We start from the raw sequence: 19,966 nt of genomic DNA, 5'->3' as shown, positions 1-19,966 counted from the left end.
AACACGTGCCAGTCAACCACTTTGACATAGCAAGACAGCTAATATTACTTACTAGTTCAAGCGCAAGAAGGCCAGCTTGGCATCTGTCTTGCAGCCTTTTAATTCGCAAAGCTCACACCACTGACTGACGGCCAGTCCGACATTTACTCTAATCCGCCCTCTTGCTTCGTCACTCTTTCTTTTCCTCTTCTTTTCACTTCTTAGTGAGCATTCCCCTCTTCCTCCCAGCGGTCCAAAGCTTGTGTGCTAGCGGTGTAAACACCAACAACCCGCCAGTGCTCTGAGCTCCCTGTCTGATCTGGGCAGATTAAGCTAGCTGCACAGCTAATTTAGCTATCTAGCTAACAGCAGCTGCACAATCTGATATGGTTGGTGTTTTTCCTGGAACATTACAATTCATGTTTTTATAGGATGATCACTGTGGCTGACTAATCATGTTTTTGTATGTCACAGCAGAAAAATAGGAACATGGGAGAAGTTATCCTTTCATACACGTGTTAACGTTGTGGTATATTTTGACCCAAATCATGTTTAATTAATCTGAACCAAGTATTGTTGTTCCATAAACCTAACCTAACAGTGACAGAGAAATGGAAAGAAACAGAAAACACAAAATACAAACCCCCACCTCCCGCGTGAGAGTCCTTCACTTACAGTAAGTCATTCAGCCAAGATGGCTTTTTTCAGAAGTTGAAATGATGGCCTTTGAACAATTTTAGTTATGATGTTCTAGGTACAACACCAACCCAACAATATCAGATACACCAGAGGTTACTTTTGCAACAAGTAAAGCTATCTGTTCATCAGGAAACTGTGAAGCATTTTCAACAACATAGTTGGTGGTGTGTGACGCACTGTTGTAAAGCCTTGACCACTTCTTGTAGGAGATTGTACCCCCTCACCCAAGCTGCATGGTGCAGTGAAGAGGTAAGTGAATCAAAATGATTTTGAAGCTCTTTGTCTGCTTTTGCTGATTGTGTTTCTTGGCGCTAGCCTGATTTCTGAAGCATTAGCTAAATGGAAGGTAGTGACAGACTGAATGGATGAAGCAGATGCACACTGTTTAGTTGATTTCCTCTAATCCTCTTGTAACTAGAGATGACACCTTGTCAACTAGCACAATATTTCTGTCCCTCTACAGATGGTAAACAGGAACTGGGCTGCATTTATATAGCATTCTCCCTGAACAGACAAAGCACATGTACATACATATAGACCATTAAATGGCATATTTCTTGGATTTGCTTAGATGTAGACAACATATTGTAAAACTGTGAAACCACATGTAAAAAGAGTTAGGCCTGTCATTTTCTCTAATTTATTAATAAGACATTGTGTGGATGAACTTTGAAGGATTAAAATTTTAAAGAGAAAACATGCCAAGCCTGCTAACTACTCACTTCTTTACCAGCACCACTTCCTTTAAATGTGAGGAAAACCAGAGCGCTCCCGCTGTGCGACTAGAAGGAAAGCTGAAAACAATCCACACTGAGTTTTGAGCAACTTACAAAGTCTTATTTTAGAGCTCTGCAAAATTAATGGCGTTTTTTCAGCAACCATCATGAAAATGATACACTGAGACCGACTGAGTGTCTTGCTGAATACATTACATCACTTTGACAGACTTTGAAAAAAGAACATAAAAATATAATATGGCCTCTCTGGCAAAATGAGCAAAACAGCAAATATCATGATTGTCACAATGTCTGTGTGCTATTTGCATTGTTGTCAGACAGAAATAATGACAAGACACAGACAAAAACACATTATATCTGAAACAGAGAAAACACCACGGCCTTTGAAAACACCGCCTGAGCATGCCCATGCATTATAATTCATATGCAAGATGACTGTTAGAACCTGCAAAGATAAGCTTTATTGTCAATTTAAACGAGCTGACTATAAGCATGCATATTGAGGGAGTTTGCTTGGAGTTTATTGGTATGTATGAAATGATGCAGACGGAGGTCCTGAAAGCAGACTCAGTAATCACTGATATTAGTGTTGAGATCCCCAAGCTGTGTGACTCGGGGCCTGCCCTTATGAATTGGCTTTATGAAAATGCCACCGAGTGACATATTTAAACCATTCAGCTTGATAACTGTGTCCCTCTCGGCTCTTGTGTTAAAAGGCAGGCTTCTGCCCCACTGGTTCTCATCTTAGTAACGGAGATTGAGAGAGAGGGACCGGTACAGAACAGAGAGAAATTGTAAGAGATAAAGTCAGAGTGAATCAAACAGAAATAGAACGAGTAAAGGCTGATCTGAAATAGGTGAAAAGGAAGACAGCAGACGGAGAGGACCTCACCGTGGAGGTAATGGGTTGGACTGAGTGATAATCACGTTCAGAGGGGAGACGGTGCTGCTGTGTAATGCAGCAGGACGGAGAGCCAATCATAGAGCGGCAATCGTAGCCTTCTGACCCAGCTCTGTTCACATTTGACATGTCAATCAAAAGCAGAGAGATGAAGAGGCTTCGATGTTTCTGACTTTGATCTGAACAGGCTGGTGTTTCCAAGGACTCCATTGATTTCAAATGTCCACATATGACATCTCCATTGATTTTCAACTGCCTTCTTCTTCTGCTATAAATCTCATCTGGCGTCCAACTTAATGCAATGCTAATTGCACTGACCTTAACAACATCGCTCTGTCTCTATCTCTGTTTCAGTCCAGCCTTGTTTTTTACACTAAAAGCACTTGGCGGCCTGACTGCCGCCAGCTGCATTTCATCATCAGATACCCATCACCAGTGCAGAATTCAAGCATGTCATAAATATCAACAGCATTTGATATGCAGCATGCTCTCACGCCTCCTGTAGCTCGCTCTCATATGTGCAAGAATCTGTTGGTGCTTCTGACTTCAGTCTGCCTCCCTCTAGACCCGTCCAGCAGCAGCCTCTGTTTTTCTTGTGTCGCCTGCAGTTGGCCCCATTGTCGCATTGTCGGTGCCCAGGCAAAGGCACTGCAGTGGGTGGAGGTGGGCAGCGACCTGAAGTCGAGAGTATCAGTCCGCTGTGAAAGACATCTTTCTTTGAAGGCTTCAGTTGGCAGTGTCAGTGTGTCAAGAGCGAGATCTGCTCTGCAGTGTTAAACAGACAGTGACACGAACCAGCTGCTTCAGGGAGTAGTTTCTACCCCACGGCTGTTGGCTTTTGTAAATGAACCAGCCACATTCTGCTTGACATTATGTCTGCTACTGACCGGTGTCAGGCAGTGAGTAATGCTCAGCAATGACTCATTTTTGTTTTGTTTTCAAGATTGCTTTCTGGGATTGTAGCCGTTTTTAGATATTAGGTGTATTTTTTAGATCATAGTGTAGGAGAGAGTTCTCCAAGTACTGTGTGAATCTTATTTTTTTGTTTTAGCCAAGTGACAACACCCGTGACTGAATTGTCTTAAGCTGCGGTGTCTGTCGATACCACTGAAAGCTGCCTCCAACAAAACTGACCAAACATTTGCATCCACTTCACTTTGTAATTGGCCAGCCAGGGTGGGAACTTGTCTCTCTACTGCTCTTCTTTCCACTCTTTCCCCGACTATTTCCGGAGAGACAATTAACATAATTTCACAGTATTGTGTTACCCACTCTGTATTGCAGATTTAAAGCAAACTTGGAAAAATGGAAAAGAAAATGAGAATGAGACACGTTTCCATCAACTTCTTTGGCTTGAATGAACTAGGTTATGCAAAGTGTAGTTTTGGAGAAGATGGCGGTATAGGTTACGTTATACATGGCTGTAATAAACAGAGTAGGAGAAAAAGAGACAAAACCAGTTGTTTGCTAACCATCAATAAACCTGTAAGAAGAACAAACAAAACCAGTAGCTCAGAAATCTACATTAATGTGGGTATGTAATGGTCAATATCCCGAAGCTGCTGTCAGCGGACACAACTTCTTCTCTCAGGGCAAAAACAGCTGATAAGTGGATTAACTAATTTTTCAAAAGAGGCAAAAACCATCCAAAGTGAGCACAATTTTTCTTTTTGAGAATTTGAGGATGTTTTTTTGTATCATGCTGTTTCCATCAACATTTTCTAATGTTATGCTCCAAAAACACATTAATGGAAACAAACTTTAGAATGACCAGCGTGTACTCCATCAAATCTGGCCTTTCAACACAGCTATAAACACTTGTAGATGTAGTCCAGCAGTTTGTTGTGTGAACCAGTTCTGTTCAAGTTTAACCGAACCCTGATTAGTGATGAAAATAATCGGGAGTTGCAGCTCTAGAGAAGTTTTGTATGATAGCATGTCTGCCATGGTATTTCCCCCCCTTGATCAGCTCTCTTCAGCTCCACCCAGTGTGGATTTTCTTGCTCCACTGACAGACAAGATGGTGGCGAGCAGTAAAGCCAAACCAAATGTTTTGATAACCAGTGGATAATGTTACAGATGTTATGTCCATCCAGGCCGTGGTTTTAACTGGCTTGAAAACTTGCGTGAAAGTGTACTGCAGAAAAAGTTAGTAGTCAGGTTATTCCTCAGATTCACAGTATGTTGCGTTCGAAATGTCTGACCTCCAACTAGGAAAAGTACAATGGAAAGCCACTCGAAGTCAGAATTCCTACTCGTGAACTCAAGGCACATTTGTCACATTTACCCCAATTTCACAAGGGAGAAGCTTTCAGATGCATACAACAATGGCAGCACCATGGAAAGAGTGTAGTGTGTATTTGTAGACTACAGCATTTATAAAAGGCGAGGAAATTAAATGTTTACATACGTTTCCAATTATTAAAGTGCCATAGAATAAGATATATATAATAGCGGGGTACCTCATGTTCCCTCTCTATTGCGTTTATAATGCACAGAGGCTGCAGTGCTGAGGGTGCAGTTGTGTGTACGCTTGCCAAAGAGACATCATTTCTTCACGGTCAGCCAAGTTTTTTGTTCACTTATGGTGTCTTGCACCCGGAATGCTTCGAGGTCGGAAGTCGGAAGTTTCAACTAGGAAATTCCAAACTCCTACGTTTTCTGGATCGCGGCATTAGAAGTCAAACAGCAGGCAAAAAAGTGGCACATCCTCATTATCTGATGAAAGCTTACTGGCAAACACACACAATAGTGAATCCACCACAGCGAGTCTGTTATTTTATCATTGTCCCTGAATCTGCTTTTAGACAAGGTCAGGTTTATTGGAGGTGGTCTGGTGCCACTGTGTTTTCCTCATATATCTTTGGAGCACATGCTTTAAACCTGTTAGTCATTTTAGTGTGTTTATTTTGACTTTTATTTTACCTCTGACAGCTGCATTACAGCAGTTTTTCCTCATTTTTTTTTTGAAAGCATGAAAAACACTGAAGCTTGAAACAGCAACAAGACACTAAACATTTATGTTAGACACGTGTCGCAGAGCCATTACAACCAACCCTAACCCTCGGATGTTTTTATGCCTCCATGCCGGCAGTAGCTGTGGCTAGAGGCATTTTGTTTCCGGTTCCATCCCATCCTTGTGAGTATGATATTTCAAGAACGCCTTGAGGGAATCTCTTCAAATCTGGCACAAATATCCACTTGGACTCGAGGATGAACTGATTAGATTTTGGTGGTCAAAGGTCATAGTCACTGTAACCTCACAACACACATTTTCGGCAATTTCTCAACAATTCATGTGAAATTTATAACAACATTTTATAAAATGTTTAATAAGACAATATGATCCAAAGAGTCAAAGGTCAACTTCACTGTGACATCATGATGTTCTGATATTAATGTTATGGCCACTATTCAACGCCATAGCTCAGGAACAGCACTCAGTAGAGCGCATACCTCCGCCACGGCCCAACAGTCCCCTTCGATTCAAGCAAGCCCAATCCAATATCAGTCTTGATAGCCTTTTATCAGCTACCGAAATACACCTGATTTTTATTCATTTTTAAATCAAGATCCATGCATTATTCCCCTGAGAAATTGGAAGTGTATAAAAAAAAGTGTCTAGGATGCTCTTTTTTACCATGTTAAAGAAAGTGAGAAAAAAAACAAAGTTAATTTGGTCAATTCTGGGCAGACAGCCCACCTCCATCTAAGTTTCATGGAAATCCATTCGGTAGTTTTTGAGTAATCCTGCTGACAAGCCGACCAACAAATGGACTCTGGTAAAAATATAACCTATTTGGCGGAGGTAATCAGGAGAAAGTAGACTGGAAAAGGGTGTCGAAATTGGAGCCTTTTACAGAAAGAAAAGGGTTTGGTGTTGACTTTTTATTCACTCATTTAAAAATGTCATTTGACAGCATTCCTCTCTAAACATGTCTCTCCCTGCTGTTAGCAAGAGATATGAGGTTCTTCTAAGTGATTAAAAGCTGTTCCTGCAGGCATGCTGCAGCTTTTTAGGCGACAGGAGACAGAAAAACATGACGCTTCTTTTTTAGCTGTCCCAATCTAAGAACTTGTCCAGCATACGTAAGCTGTAGCCAGATGTTTGTCTACCAGCATAAAGAGCTGACCTCCTGAGTCTGAGTGTGTCAAAACCTTTTCTCCTCAATCATATCATAGGACAGGTTATGAGGTTTGTCTATCACCTCTGCGCTGCTTTAAATGAGAAATATGTTGTTTGGCCACAGCAGCTCACTTTAAAAAATAGGTCATTGTTCTCTCCATATTATTTCCTCCCAGCAGGGAGGGTATAACACTATCACAACACTGTGTGTATCAGATAGCGATGGCCCCTGTTGAAAGGTGAAGAGTGAATATTGTGTTTTGGAGAACAGCACCGCTGCCTTTGGCCTCTGCCTCATTCTTCCACAGCATCTTCCGGGAATGGATGGAGCTCGGTGCTTGTTTACTTGCTCTTTGTTTTTCCTGTGCAGGCTGAATCCATTGAATCCTACAATAACCTAAGAATATGAATGCTAGACTATTGATTGAACTCTTTGCCTCTGAGCAAGTAATATCATTGTGTGTCAGGGTTTGTTTGTGATTTCTTTATTTTGTCATCTTGACTCTCCTTCTCTCCTCACTTTGAAACTGACTGAAATCAGATTTATGCATAAATTATGTGAAAGCCTCAAGTGTCCATTCACTTCTTCCGTGTGTGTGTGTGAGTGAATGAGTGTGTGTGTTTGTGTGTGTGTGCGTTCGTGTGTGTGGGGGAAAGAGAAAGCATTATAGAGCCTGTCATGTGTCCATGTTTTTTTTTTTTTGCTGTTTCTGGGTGTTTGTGTGTGTGTCCACGTGTGTGTGCGTGTGTGACTACATGCGTGTTTCTGAGTAATGGGCTTTGTGCATCCTCTCTTGCTGACGGCAGGATGTATCCATGGCAACGCCAGGTCGATCCTAGCTGTGAGCTGGTGAGAGGGACTTGAAAGGGAGCGTTAAACCTCTCCTCTCATCTGCCCTGCGCTCTTCTCACTCTGACCATGGCGAAATGCATGGCCTTGTTGAAATCCCAGCCCCGGGGCTGTACGCTGTGGCTGCCACCGTGGACACTTGCATCACAACACTGCCACCTTTTGACCTGATGTAAAAAATGTACCCACAAAACATTCTCACATTGATTTTTTATTTCACGTTTTTTTCGGTGAGTTCAGGGTTCATCTGTGGAGATAATCATATGATTTGTTTTCTGAATGCTAAAAGCATCCAGTCTTTTCAGGTTGTTTTTTCCTTTTAGAGGGGGTTTTAGCAAATTTTTTGAGACTTAATAGTAGAGAGATGACAGGAAATGAGAAAAAAAGAAAATGGGAAACATGAGGCAATAAAGGTCCGCTGCTAGATTTGAGCTGGAGTCCAGTTATTGGTCAGCTGCTTGAACCACAGGCCACCAAGGCTCCCCTTTAAGGATGATTTTACAGAGAAGTGCTGGAGCATTCAATTCATTCACGGTAATTTCATGAGAGTGCCTTCATATTTCAAGTTCAAAAGCTATTAAGATGAAATGTTTTGCTGTTGATTTAAAAGCCCAAAGCTATCTTTGTGAGACTGTGAGTGGATAACGTTGCTGGTAGTTTATTGCTTTTGCCCCATTTTTATGCGGTTGATAAGCTGCTGTATCTCGTTTGAGTTTGGTGCTCACTTGTAGCAACTTGTTAACACTAAAACATGTTTTTGACAGTATGGAACAATATTTATAAAGACACAGGTAGTGTGACATACAAACGACAGATAGAAGGAGGTTTGGTCGTCACGGTTGGCATCTTCACTCTCTCAAAATGTTGCCTTTCAAGTCCTTTGATGCTTTATCATGTCAGTTTCAGGCCTTAGGAGAGAATACAGGATTAGATGTGCTGCTGCTGCCCCCTAGTGGACATCAATATGAATGATGAGGCAGCGTGATCATGATTTGAAAGCAATGAGTAATGACAGGGAAGGGAAGAAGATGAAAAGGCATGAAAGAGGAGATAAATGGGGAAGAATGGAGCAATCATGTTTGCTTTTGAATGCATCACTTTTGAGATGCCAAACAGATTTATTGCAACCTTGTGTGCATCAATAAATCTGCGCTGACATTGTAATTAAGATATTTTGGCTCCAACTACACGAACCTCATCATCTAATGTTATTCTGGGGGTCACTGTGCTGCTTTGCACTGTTTTATTTCCTCCACAGCAGTTTCACAACTCGCCATCTTGTGCCAAATCCAAGTTGTTTGTGTATGTGAATATTCATACCGTAGTACCTCTCTGAAGGCTTACAGACTGCAGCTGAGGGAGCTCTGTGACCTTCTTGTTAGGTCAGGCCGGATGCCGGAGGCTATCTAGTGATCACTAATACATATTCAAGAACCTGAGGCTATCAGGCGCCGCTGTTAAACAGACTCCAAGATAGCAACGGATCAAGGCCAAGCCACAACTCTTTTGTTTGCTCTGTTATCATCAGCAGTTTTTTTTTCCCCCTTCTGTGATGGATAATCTTCACAGCTGCAGCTAAACACATATTGACCAAGTCTGCTGCCTTTCTCACCCTCACACTTGATATTAAGAGTTTCCCCGCCCGATGAAAACACGCTGACGGGCTGTTAAGGTTTAAAAGCTCAACACAATGGATCGGTTGGGGTAATGTGTTTTCTATTAGTTTTACAGGTTTAATGTGTCTGTTCCTCATAGGCTTCCCGTGCGTCATTAGCTGTTGGTTTTATTGTAAAGAGTGCTGTCATCCCCTTACAGGCATCTAACGTTTCATTTTCTGGCAACATCATGTTTCTGAAAATAATCTCAGCGGTCTAATGGAGGTGGATCGATACAGATGGATCGGTCTCTTACATTTCCTTTTCATATCACAACCAACACCACCCATGGGAATCTGCATTTATCTCCATATTCAATAATGAGAGGATCTGTTTAAGATGTTTTTTTTTTCCTCTACACTACTTGTACATATTTGGTTTCAGCTAATCTGCTTTCCACATAACTGCTCACAGCTATGTGCTTGGTTTTGTAATTTGAAGGAGATCTGTTGGTAAAATGAGCCATTAGACTGAAATAACAATGAGCGAACGGAAGTCTTGATTGAATTCCACGACTGTTCTCCTCGGTGGTTGCTCTGTTATGGCTTATTTCTTGATTAGGCATCACATGAACTTAATACTTCCTCTGTCTGAATCTCCTAAAACTACCCTTCTTTTCTGGTGTGCTGTAAAACTCACTCTGAGAGCAAATCATGTAATTAACGCCAGTGCATCTAAGATTGTTTTGCATATTATTCGGCTCCTTTGTAGTCATTTCAATAACACCTAAGTATTATTTGCATTTGATTACACAACCATGCTGAGGTATTTGTCTTTTTGGTGGAGGAGTGAGGTCACACTGAATCAGCAGAAATAAACATCCTATTTAGAGCTTTTGCTACCGAACACTGGCTACCGTTCCTCTCTTCCACTGCGTCAAGCCTCCTTTTTTTCCTTTTTTTTTTTCCTGTAAACGGTGAAACTCGGCCCCGGCACGGTGACCTGTAGCTCGGCCCTGCGGGAGTATTCAGTGTCCTGTGCTCCTCATGGCCTCACCTTCTTTCCCCTCCTCCTCCTCATCCTCCTCCTCCTCCTTTCCTTCTTCTTCTCCTTCTTCTGCTTCTTCTTCTCTCTTTCGAAATTGCTCCAAGGGATGGATGTGCCCCCGAGACACAAAGACGAACCCAGGCAAGGCATCTCAGTTCAACTCAGATGTGAATGGCGGGGAGCAGAGTGTGTGTTTTGCTTTTCAGCTTGTGCTCTTTGATTCAGACGATGTTTTGACCTTGTTTTGGAAAGTGTGCGTTTGATTGTGACCGGCAATTTTTAGTGCCAACTTAGTTCATGGCAGAATTAATACTTTCAAGATGTTTCTTATTGTCTACATGCTTAATTGCTGAATTATTTTGACTGATAGTTTTGCATCAGTGGCTAGATTTTAACAAGCTTGCTACTGCTTCTCTTCTTGAAGGATTTCATTGCTTTTTGGACTGGACGATTTTGGATGCCTTCAAGAGGCTATCTTATTTATAATCAGTCGTGATTTAATCATCCTGCAATCATGCCGGTCCGGATCATGTGCACCATCTCCTTCTCTGCCGACGATGAGCCGGACAGAGGATATGGCAAAGACGGTTTTGACGACCACTACAAGCGTGTGAAGAGGAGCTACGGCGACTCGCAGGAATACCTGGATGGGAGTAGTCAAGTGGATGATTACAATGACGAGGAGGACAACATCCCAGAGGTGGACGACCTGGCAGGTTTCTTCAGCGGTTGCTCGCTCCATGGAGCCAACCATGTGTTTGTGGAAGACAAGAAGTTTGGTGTTCGCCAGGGTCTGTGGGCAATGGTCTTCACCATGGCCCTGTCTGCTTTTTTGTACCAGGTAGCTGACAGGGTCATATACTATCTCCAGTACGATCGCATCACCATGCTGGATGAAAAAATGGCCAAAAACATGACGTTTCCTGCTGTCACGTTATGTAACTACAACTTTGTTCGGAAGTCTCAGATGAGCTACAATGACCTGGTTTTCATGGGCCCCCTGCTGGGCTTCGAAGAAGGCATGGCACCGGGGTTTCCGCTCGCCCAGGAACCGGACCGCACTCGTTTCAGCCTGGATGAGTTCTACAACCGCACAAGACACCGCATCGAGGAAATGTTGCTGGAGTGTAACTTCAGGGGCTTAGAGTGTGGCCCGGAGAATTTCAGAGAGGTAAGTCACTCGGAGATCCAGCCGCGAGAAATACGTTTAAAAATAGTCTCAAATGTTTGATCTTTCTGGGAAGCAGCAGGCTACAAAAAAATTGGTATTCACCATCGCAAGTTGGCACATCATATATTCAAGAGGTATTTTATATGGGTGTGGTAGACTCGATAGTTTTGATTGATGAGCAGTATTGCATATAGGGGTCTGAAATTGAAATGCCCCAAGAGGATATAGAGAGGAGACTGCAGGATTTCATCAGAGCGTATATTCTTTTTGGGTTCACTGTGACGAAATTAGGGCATCCACTAAAACCTAATAATGAAAAATAAACTATAATGCCACCATGTAAGTCCTCACTGATGCTTTGCAGAAAATCACCCATGTGGTAGAAAGAGTTTATTTATTGCTGTGAGGTGATTCAGTTACCTCCAATCCCAAGTCGTCGCTGTAAATAAAAATGTTTTTCTAAGTCAGCATGTCTGCTTTAATGAAACTCTGTTGTAAATTTCAAAAAGAGCAGACATAATAAAAGCAGGTCCCATTACTTAAAGTGGCACACTTGGCATCCAGCTGTTGTTATTGAATCGAACAAACACTGGAGGATTCTTTGTGTTGCCCGGAGGAAACTTAAGGGCAGCCTCTTGTCAGACACTTATATCAGAATTTCTGGTATTTTTGCTTTTGTGTCTGCTGACCAGTGTTCCCTCGAGTGTGCACAACAGACAGCACACAAGTGAAATACAGAATTACCAAGAAGTGTTGAGAATATCCAGCTATTGGGTTATTGATTTGCCTGACCTTTGCACAGTTATGGATACTTAATGTGGGGACTGCTAATGGATGTGCTACGGTTTCATGAGTGGCAATTACATCAGTGTGTAAATGCCTGTACATGACACACTATTCCACTTTAGACTAACCAGATAACATGACGCCTTTGGTAATTGTCATTATATTTTATCATCAATTATTACAGTGTTAGGAGCAGAATTAGATTAGCAGTAGTGGAAGTTGATCGATGTTTTGAGGGCGTAAATGATTAGTCTTATAATACCAAAAGTTCACTGGTTGTGTCTTCTTAAATGTTAATATTTGCTGCTTTTCTTAACAGTAGATTTAATATTTTAGAGTTTTGGTTGAAAGAATCTGAATTCTTCCACTTTGGCTCAGGACTTAATAATTGAAATCACTGTCATAAGTCTGTATCTCAAATATGAATTTACCCTTGTAAAAGGTTGTCATAAAGTTACTAAGATGTCATAAGGAAGGTTAAAAAGGCAGAAGAGAACAGTGTGACATGACATTAAACATTAAAGGCCTGTCTTATCAGGTGATTTTCATCGGTGACTTCACAGCCTCAACCCTGAAAGCAGCTTCAACATTACGGGGTTTGTGGCCTCTGAAGCAGAAAGCTGCATTCTGTCAACCAAAACTCAAATGTCTGGAAAAAGGAAAATGTGGAGGGGTAAATGGAAAGAAGAGCTGTGAACTGTGAACTGTGGGAGGCTCTTTATTTACTAAGTACAGTGTGTGCAAGCTGGATAAAATTAATGATCCTGCTGTGAAGTTCATCGTCATTGCCGCAGTGAGGTGTATATGAAATGAGAACATTTTGAAGCTTAAAAATAGTGTCTGTAGCACTGCGCATTTTGACACTTGGTGCAGAAAGGCAGCATGACTTAATGTTGCCACAAAGATAAGAGCAAAATGTTGCTTTGATAGCAGACTATAGATCCTTCTCTCATAGTTCTAGTCAGTGTCTTACTCAGGCAAAAATCCCAAAAATGTGCAGGTCTGTCCAGCTGAAGAAAAGTGGAGCATGTGGCCATTGTCCTTGAGGTGAAATAGTGCCAGCTGTCATCCTGTGTTGATGTGCGTTTTAAAAGACAAAGCACTGTGACAGCGGAGCAGTCTGCCATTTTATTAGCATGGCAGTGACCAGGCTTTATTCAATGACAGACATTACTGCCGTGGAGCAGTTCAAAACTCATTCTTGCTTTCATAATGTCTTTCTTTGAATTAGGTGGAGTGCTCCTTAGATCATCTTGCACACCTTGGTGAAGCTGTGACATTCCTGTTTTAAATCATTGCTAGCTGTGTCCTTACAAACCCAGTTTTTTTTTCAAGTAAGGCCGAGTTCATCATAAAGAATTACAGAATAGGTTTTAGGGTGAGAATATGTTGTGAAACATTGTTCTTCTTTGTGTCTTAGCTTGTGACATTTTGTTTTTATATAAGCTTTAAGCTGTTTTTATGCATATTTGCTGCATACTGTATGTATTTCAATATCTGCTAACACCTGACAGTGTCTTTGTCAAAATATATAGTTAAAAAGGAGTTAAACACTGTGAAAGAATTAGTGTGTGCATGCCCACAGGTTTCATGTGTAGTTGTCACTGAAGACCTGACTAACACAACTGACAAGTAATCATTTGTCTGTCAGGATTAATAGGACTAATTAGCCGCTGTCAATTTAGCTTGAACTCTACTGCATAACAGCCTCCCACTGATATAATCATTGATTGTTCCTTCAGCTCATGCGGCACACCGATGCTTTCTCGCTGTTTTGTTTCTGTGTTTCCATTGGAGATAGACAACGCGTTCTGTGTTACCTTGTTACCATGTTGAAGAACAGATTTGTCCACCAGATATTAAAGGAAACAATCTCTACACTGAACCACTGCTTAGAAACAGCTACCTGGCATGTGTTTGCGTGATGATATAAACTGTAATATTTCTTCTGTTTTATTTGTGCTGATAACTGGGTCGACACTGATTATGCAGTATCATGCTGAGATGTTTAATATTATGTCACCGTGGATTATTTCATGTGAGGTGTGTTCGAAGACGATCTTTAAATGCAATCCACTGAATCTGTAGTGTTCTTTCTACCAGTAGTTGACAAATGCAGTGCAACCGCACAGTGTGTTTTTATTCTGTGCCTATACTCCTCTGTGTTCAGGAGACCGTTAAATCACTTAGCATTCTTATACTCCCAATATGCCCATTATTGATTAAAAGCAATCAGTGTAAACCCAATCCCTGGGAGTTGTCAAAAAGCATTCTGGGAAATCACAAATTGAAGAAGATGCAGATGAGGTGCGTCGGGTAGAAAATGAAATTGACAGTGAAAGAGAAAACAAATGAGGAAAAAAAAGAGACAAGCATTAACAGGTTAGCCTTTCCCCTGTGGCGTGTAGTACAGGCGTGGTTATATCTACAGAGCAGGGCAGCACACATTATGTATTCCTATTACTCTTTTCTTCTGAGCTGCAAATCAATAGAGTGTATTTATTTGGCCTAATGTGGTAATTGGAAGCGCCACTGGTCCCAGTGCGGAGAACACTGAATTCCTGCTAGTAGCTGTTTATTATATCAGCTAGAGAGCCACTAATGGCCCACAGACTCTATTGTTGGTGTGTTGAGAAGTGGCGGGAAAAGGAGATGATCTGATTGATTGTTTTCTGTCTCACTCGATCCCTGCGGGGCTTTCTGTCCATCCCTCCTCTCGCTGTCCACCCTCTCTGTCTGGTGTTTGTGCATGCGAAAGAATGTCTGTCTGTGTATGTGTTCCAAGCTGAGATGAAGCTCTGGCTTACGGCCGGGTCAATAGTGATGCTTTGCTAGCGCCCTGCAGATAGACGGTTCAGGTTGCAGCAGTTCTGTCCCAGAGCAGAATGTGAGCCCCCCTCAGAGCGGTGATCCAAATCCCTGCATCCTGCTCCATCCTCAGCCCATTAGCTACAGCTTGCCTTTCTCCCAAGCTCAGCATTGTCAACAGAATCGGCCGGCGGCTCTGGTTACGCCCTTCTCCTGTCTCCTCAAGAGCATCAGCCTGTTTACCTCAGGCTCAGATGGACACTCAGACAGACAAGAGAGGGTACGTTTTCAGAGAAAGAGAAAAAGAAAGAAATGAAATGCCAGAGCTGGCTTTGCCATCTGGCTCTGAGCTGTAAATACTTGTTATGGTTCAGCACTTCTTTTAAGCAGCCAGCGGGAAGAGACTGTATCAGGGAGAGTGTAATGTAATTATCTTCAAGCATATGCCATGATGAATTAGATGTTAGTAAATTATCTTAAAAAAGAGAGAGAGAGCGCAGTGGATCATAATGTGTGTTCCGCCAACAAAGAACAAGGACGAACTGAATATAGCACCGCCAGCATCGAGTGCGTGCTGAACTCCATTTGTTCACGTCGCTTGTGGAGCAACAGTTATTCTACACCTTGCGCAATTAGGCTAATTAAACTGTCACTTCCTCGAATGGAAATTGATTTTGTGTGCCTCTGTTTGTAATACGTAGTCATTTCATGATGTATTTTATTTTCCATTGTGCAAGCCAAATGCTTTCCTCGCAGGTTGATGTATGCTGGACTCTCGCAGTTTCATTAGTTGATTTGAAGTTTAGATCCATCTGGCAGCAGCATAACAACACTGAAACAACAACACTGCCTTAATGTGTCACTTTAGTTGCATCTCTTTCCGCTGCTTAGCCTGACCCTTTGTGCGCAAGCTGAACTGAAATAATGGACTTCAAATTTCAGGTTATGGAAATGAGTTAGATTAAGCTCAAGGCTCGGTCAGAAAGTGGCCATTACAGTGTCTGAGTTAGAAAAAAGCTTGCACTGCTGAAATGCCTCCTCCCCTCTGAGAGGCGACAGCTCCAGGGCCATTAAATATTTATGGTAACACTGAAATTCAGATAGCTGTCTGTGACTTTCTCTCCACTTCTCGTCCCTTATTAGCTGTTTTGGGATCAGGAGTTCAGAGACGGCCTCTTTTATGCGTTGCTTTAGCTTATAACAATAACATTTCGGCATAATTCTGAGTGCAGAACTTGAGAAAATGTACTTACTTACAATAAATAACATTATTCAGTATCCAGTGCATCTGCTCTTGATCTCCATATGAAACACTGTGATGATCTAAAGAGCGAAATTGGTACCTCTGATACTCATCTGCTTTGTTTTCAAGGCTTTCCAGTGATTCATTTTGCCTGCCAGCATGTATAATTCAACTTTTTCTGGCGTGCACTCATATCAAACAGTGATCACAAGGGGGCAGTGTTTTACAATTATATCAGAACCTCAACTGGCTTTCATGGAGCTCTTGGCGCTGAGATTCTGCATGCTGCTTTTTTTCTCTTTTTGTTTACATGAATGTCAGAAATATATTTAATCCCATCTCTTAAGAACCCGTTTATTCCCGCAACGGTACTGTACAACATCAGAGCTGCAAAGACCATTATCCAGTTAAAGCTTCATGGAGAGGCAGAGAGCTGCTGCCAGTGAAAACACAGTGGTCGCATGTTTTTTTAAAGGAGAACTGTTTTCCTGAGGGATTAATCTCTATTTGTGTGTTTGAGGATTAAAGAAATAAATATTACAAATCAAACATGGGCTGAGGTTTGTTCAGGTCGGACGGCCTTGGCATTCCTCACTCATTCTCTCTCTGTCTCTCTCTTCAGTTTCTGTACACGCAGGAATTCAGTCCAGTAGAAAAGACACTGTGGCACTCTGACACTGTGTCCTCTCTCTCCCTGTCTCTCTGTGGAAGTGATGGATCAGTGTTTTTTCGAATGCAGCCATTTTAATTAAATCTCTCATCAGTCTTCTTTGGAGGCAGGTGACGGGAGGTGCAGTGGCGCTCGCTCCCCGTTAAGATGAGTCCGTTGGGGAAACAGAGACTGGGTCGTTTAAATTGCACAGAGACGTCGCTACCTCTTCATAACACTTCATAACACAAATGCTAATTAATCATTAAAATGGTCTAAATGAAAGGATGGAACTTTCATTTCACTTTCCGACTAAGATAAATGACGCCTAATGATCTGAAAATGAGAAATACTGCTGTCTTATTGGAGCAATTATATATGAATAAGACATATGACAAGTGTCCTATACCGGGCCAATAGCCACTTACTACTAGCTAATTAGGCTGATGAGAGGGCTTTAATGGCTTCCTACAGGATTGTCTCCCTTGTACTTTATATCAGAGCTGAAATAAAACATTTGGCTCCAAATGACAGAATAGGTGACAGAGGAGCTGTAAGGAGAAAGGTGGTGTCCTTTTAAAAGCACTGGACTCTACTCCCTCCTTTTTTATGTCCCTCTTTGTGGCTCTGTGTGTGTGTCTTTCTCCCAGACTCTTTGTGTGAGTGTGTCTCAGCATGCATGGATGTGTACAGACCTTTAAAACCTCACCAATCCCTTTATTAGAACAATTATACACTGCTGACTGTCCGTGCAGGGAATATAAAATATCTTCTAATTGTAATTCAAGTACGTGGAATCATACTGAAAAAAGCTATTTAAGAGGTGTGTGTATGTGTGTGTGTGTGGTGTGGTGTGGTGTGGTGCGTGTGGTGGTGGAGGATGCCTAAAGGCTAGTATGTGTTTGTGGGCGATCTCGTGTTTGCTGCCTCCCCTCTCCAGAGCTTCACAGATGACTGCATCTATCGTGGTCAGCAGGACTCCATAAGGAACTCGGTGGTTCATTGCAGCTGAGTGTAGAATCAGCAGGACACCTTATCTCAACCTAAACATGCGTGTGCAAGAGAAAAGAGACACAAGTAGAAAGATAGAGACAAGAGGTATCACACTCTATAGCCCTATTTGAATGGGACTAGTATGACATGGGGACGTCCACCACAAAATGACTGCATTGCCCTGTGGTAATATCAGTCCTGTGCCAAACGACATCTGTGTGATCTCTGTAATATCTGTAATATTATTTTAACGTCTGTTTTCTGTCAACAAGTATGTAATTTGTTGTGACTTCTAAAAAGAAAACACCCTCTGCTTCTGAAACGTTTATTTTACGCAAAGCCTCCACATCATTTCCAGGCGATAATGTCGGTAAATTCAAGTGAAACACAGACTTTTCTCATTTCTAGTTCACTTAACTTAAATATTAGTTCCAGCATGCCTTTCAGTAGTTGGCTTCTGCTCTCCTTTCATAAAAAGAATATTGTGTTGATTAGTTATTATATGGATAAGAAGCCGTGCAGAGCTAAAAGCTGCATAAATCGATTTTAGGCAGTGGTGGAGTAGTGAAAACCCTAAGTAAAAGTAGCAATATCAAAGTGTAGAAATAGTTTAGTACAAACCTTTAACAGCTTACTTAAATTGTGCAGGCACAAAATAAAAAAAAAGAAATTGATGGCAAAGAATTCAATATCACTGAATCTCTGTAAATCAAACCGAACTGTAATTGAGATGTTCGACAGACAGAGGGTTTGCAGTCATTCCCAGGGGAATAATAACAAAATTGATGGTAGTCAGCCCAGTCACCGGGATATTATGTTAAAAGTTATACAGTTTGTATAATTTTGCCAAGTTTGACATTTGTACCGAACACGGCAGATCCCATTCACATTATATGTGTATTATTTATTATTAGCCAACAACGCTGCCAAAACGGGCGACCACAATTTGAGTCACACTGCTGGATATTTTTAAGGACGCCTGGAGACACAACCAGATGTTTTTCACAGGAATTTGGACTATCTCCATCCATGAGTGTGTCGACCAAAACAGGCCTTTAAAGCCAAACCATGATGTTTTCAGAACCCTAACCAATTGGTTTTGTGCTTAAACCTAAGCAGAGCATAAGCACAGCTTTGCGACAAGAGAGAAGTAGAAAAGTCAACCTGAACAAAAGCGAAGAGCAACATAGAGAAATGTCCAGTTTTACCTTATGTGGAGTTTTGCTGAAATGTTCTTGGCTACTGGCGATCGAGTTGTGATAGTAAAGATACTGTTATTGACGAAATGCAGGAAGTATCCTGTTCAAAAAGCTGCATACAGAAAGAGCAATCTGAGTTTATATTTTGTATTAATAGTCTGACACTGCTAAGTAGTATCTTCACTCTGGCAGTCACATGTAGTTTGTCACCAGAGCTGTGTGATACACTGTCCTAGGAACCATACATTTTATAAAAGAGAGTATCTTGAATGACTAATGAAGCCTCAGATTTGCTTTGGCCGAACTTAAGAAGGCACTTTTGTATGGAAGGAAGACTTTACTTTACAAAACATAGAGATAGACTGAACCTGAACTGAACCTATACCCTGAAGCTGTTCTAAAGTCGAGGTGGCGCAGAGTTCAAGAAGTCAAAACGAAAACATCACTTCTAAGAATAGTGCGAACATTGTCCTCTGAAATCATTGTTATTCGAGACTCCAGCGAGGTATCTGCTCAGTCACTGTGAGACAGTCTGGATAAGAGCAGTGGCAAACTGCCTTAAATGTAAATGAGCTCAAAATTGTAAACAGGGCTGCCCCGAGCTAATGTTAGTTGAAGGTCTATTGATTGAGCAGTTGTTGTTTCATCCCAGAATCTCAGAGTCGATCTCAGCGGCTCGACTGCTGTTGCCTTTGGGCGGTACTACAGGAGGGGCTGATTATATTGTTCAGCTCCACAACCTAATAAGCACAGCTGATGCAAATCTTAACACCAATAACGTGTGCCTAAGTAGCATACGGTGAAAGAATTACAGACATCAGCGGGGAGGTGTGCCCTCTCAATTTAACCCCCCGTCTCCCTCTCTGCAGTTTGTATCAGGACATCATCATTCGGACTGCTTCGAGCCAGGAGTTATTAGGTGGAAAAAACAAATAAATCAGGCCAGCAATTAGCAACTGTGTCTGCTACACGAGCACACACGGTACAGTACACAGTCATGGAAGACATCAGCCATCATATTGCTTTCAGTAAATGTATCTCCAGAGGGACTATTATACTGCAGACCAAAATGAAATCAAAATGAAAGATCCATTTAGGTGCAACCCACCGTGCAGTTGGCTTCGGTCCGTCTCATCCTCTCTGTGGGCTGATATTCCCCTACTGTCCGTGTGTGTTTGTATGT

The 19,966-nt window shown here is 41.8% G+C and overlaps 1 protein-coding gene across 3 annotated transcripts in view; it reads left to right on the top strand.

Moving 5' to 3' along the window:
* asic1b (acid-sensing (proton-gated) ion channel 1b) overlaps positions 1 to 19,966 on the top strand; it is a 162,036-nt gene that overhangs the window by 99,543 nt on the left and 42,527 nt on the right. Inside the window, exon 1 of one of the 3 annotated variants that reach the window (XM_084348699.1) lies at positions 10,434 to 11,105. The exons of the other annotated variants lie outside the window; for them this stretch is intronic. Within the exon in view, the coding sequence (XP_084204825.1) occupies positions 10,449 to 11,105 (657 nt within the window). The 5' untranslated portion in view covers positions 10,434 to 10,448. Of the gene's footprint in view, positions 1 to 10,433; positions 11,106 to 19,966 lie in introns of those variants that run through there. 3 annotated transcript variants of the gene reach the window in all.

This window comes from Pagrus pagrus (genome assembly GCF_965226575.1).
Source record: "Pagrus pagrus genome assembly, chromosome: 3".
Classification (NCBI taxonomy): Eukaryota; Metazoa; Chordata; class Actinopteri; order Spariformes; family Sparidae; genus Pagrus; species Pagrus pagrus.
Note: the sequence above shows the minus strand (reverse complement) of the source record. Positions and strands in the feature narration are given on the sequence as shown.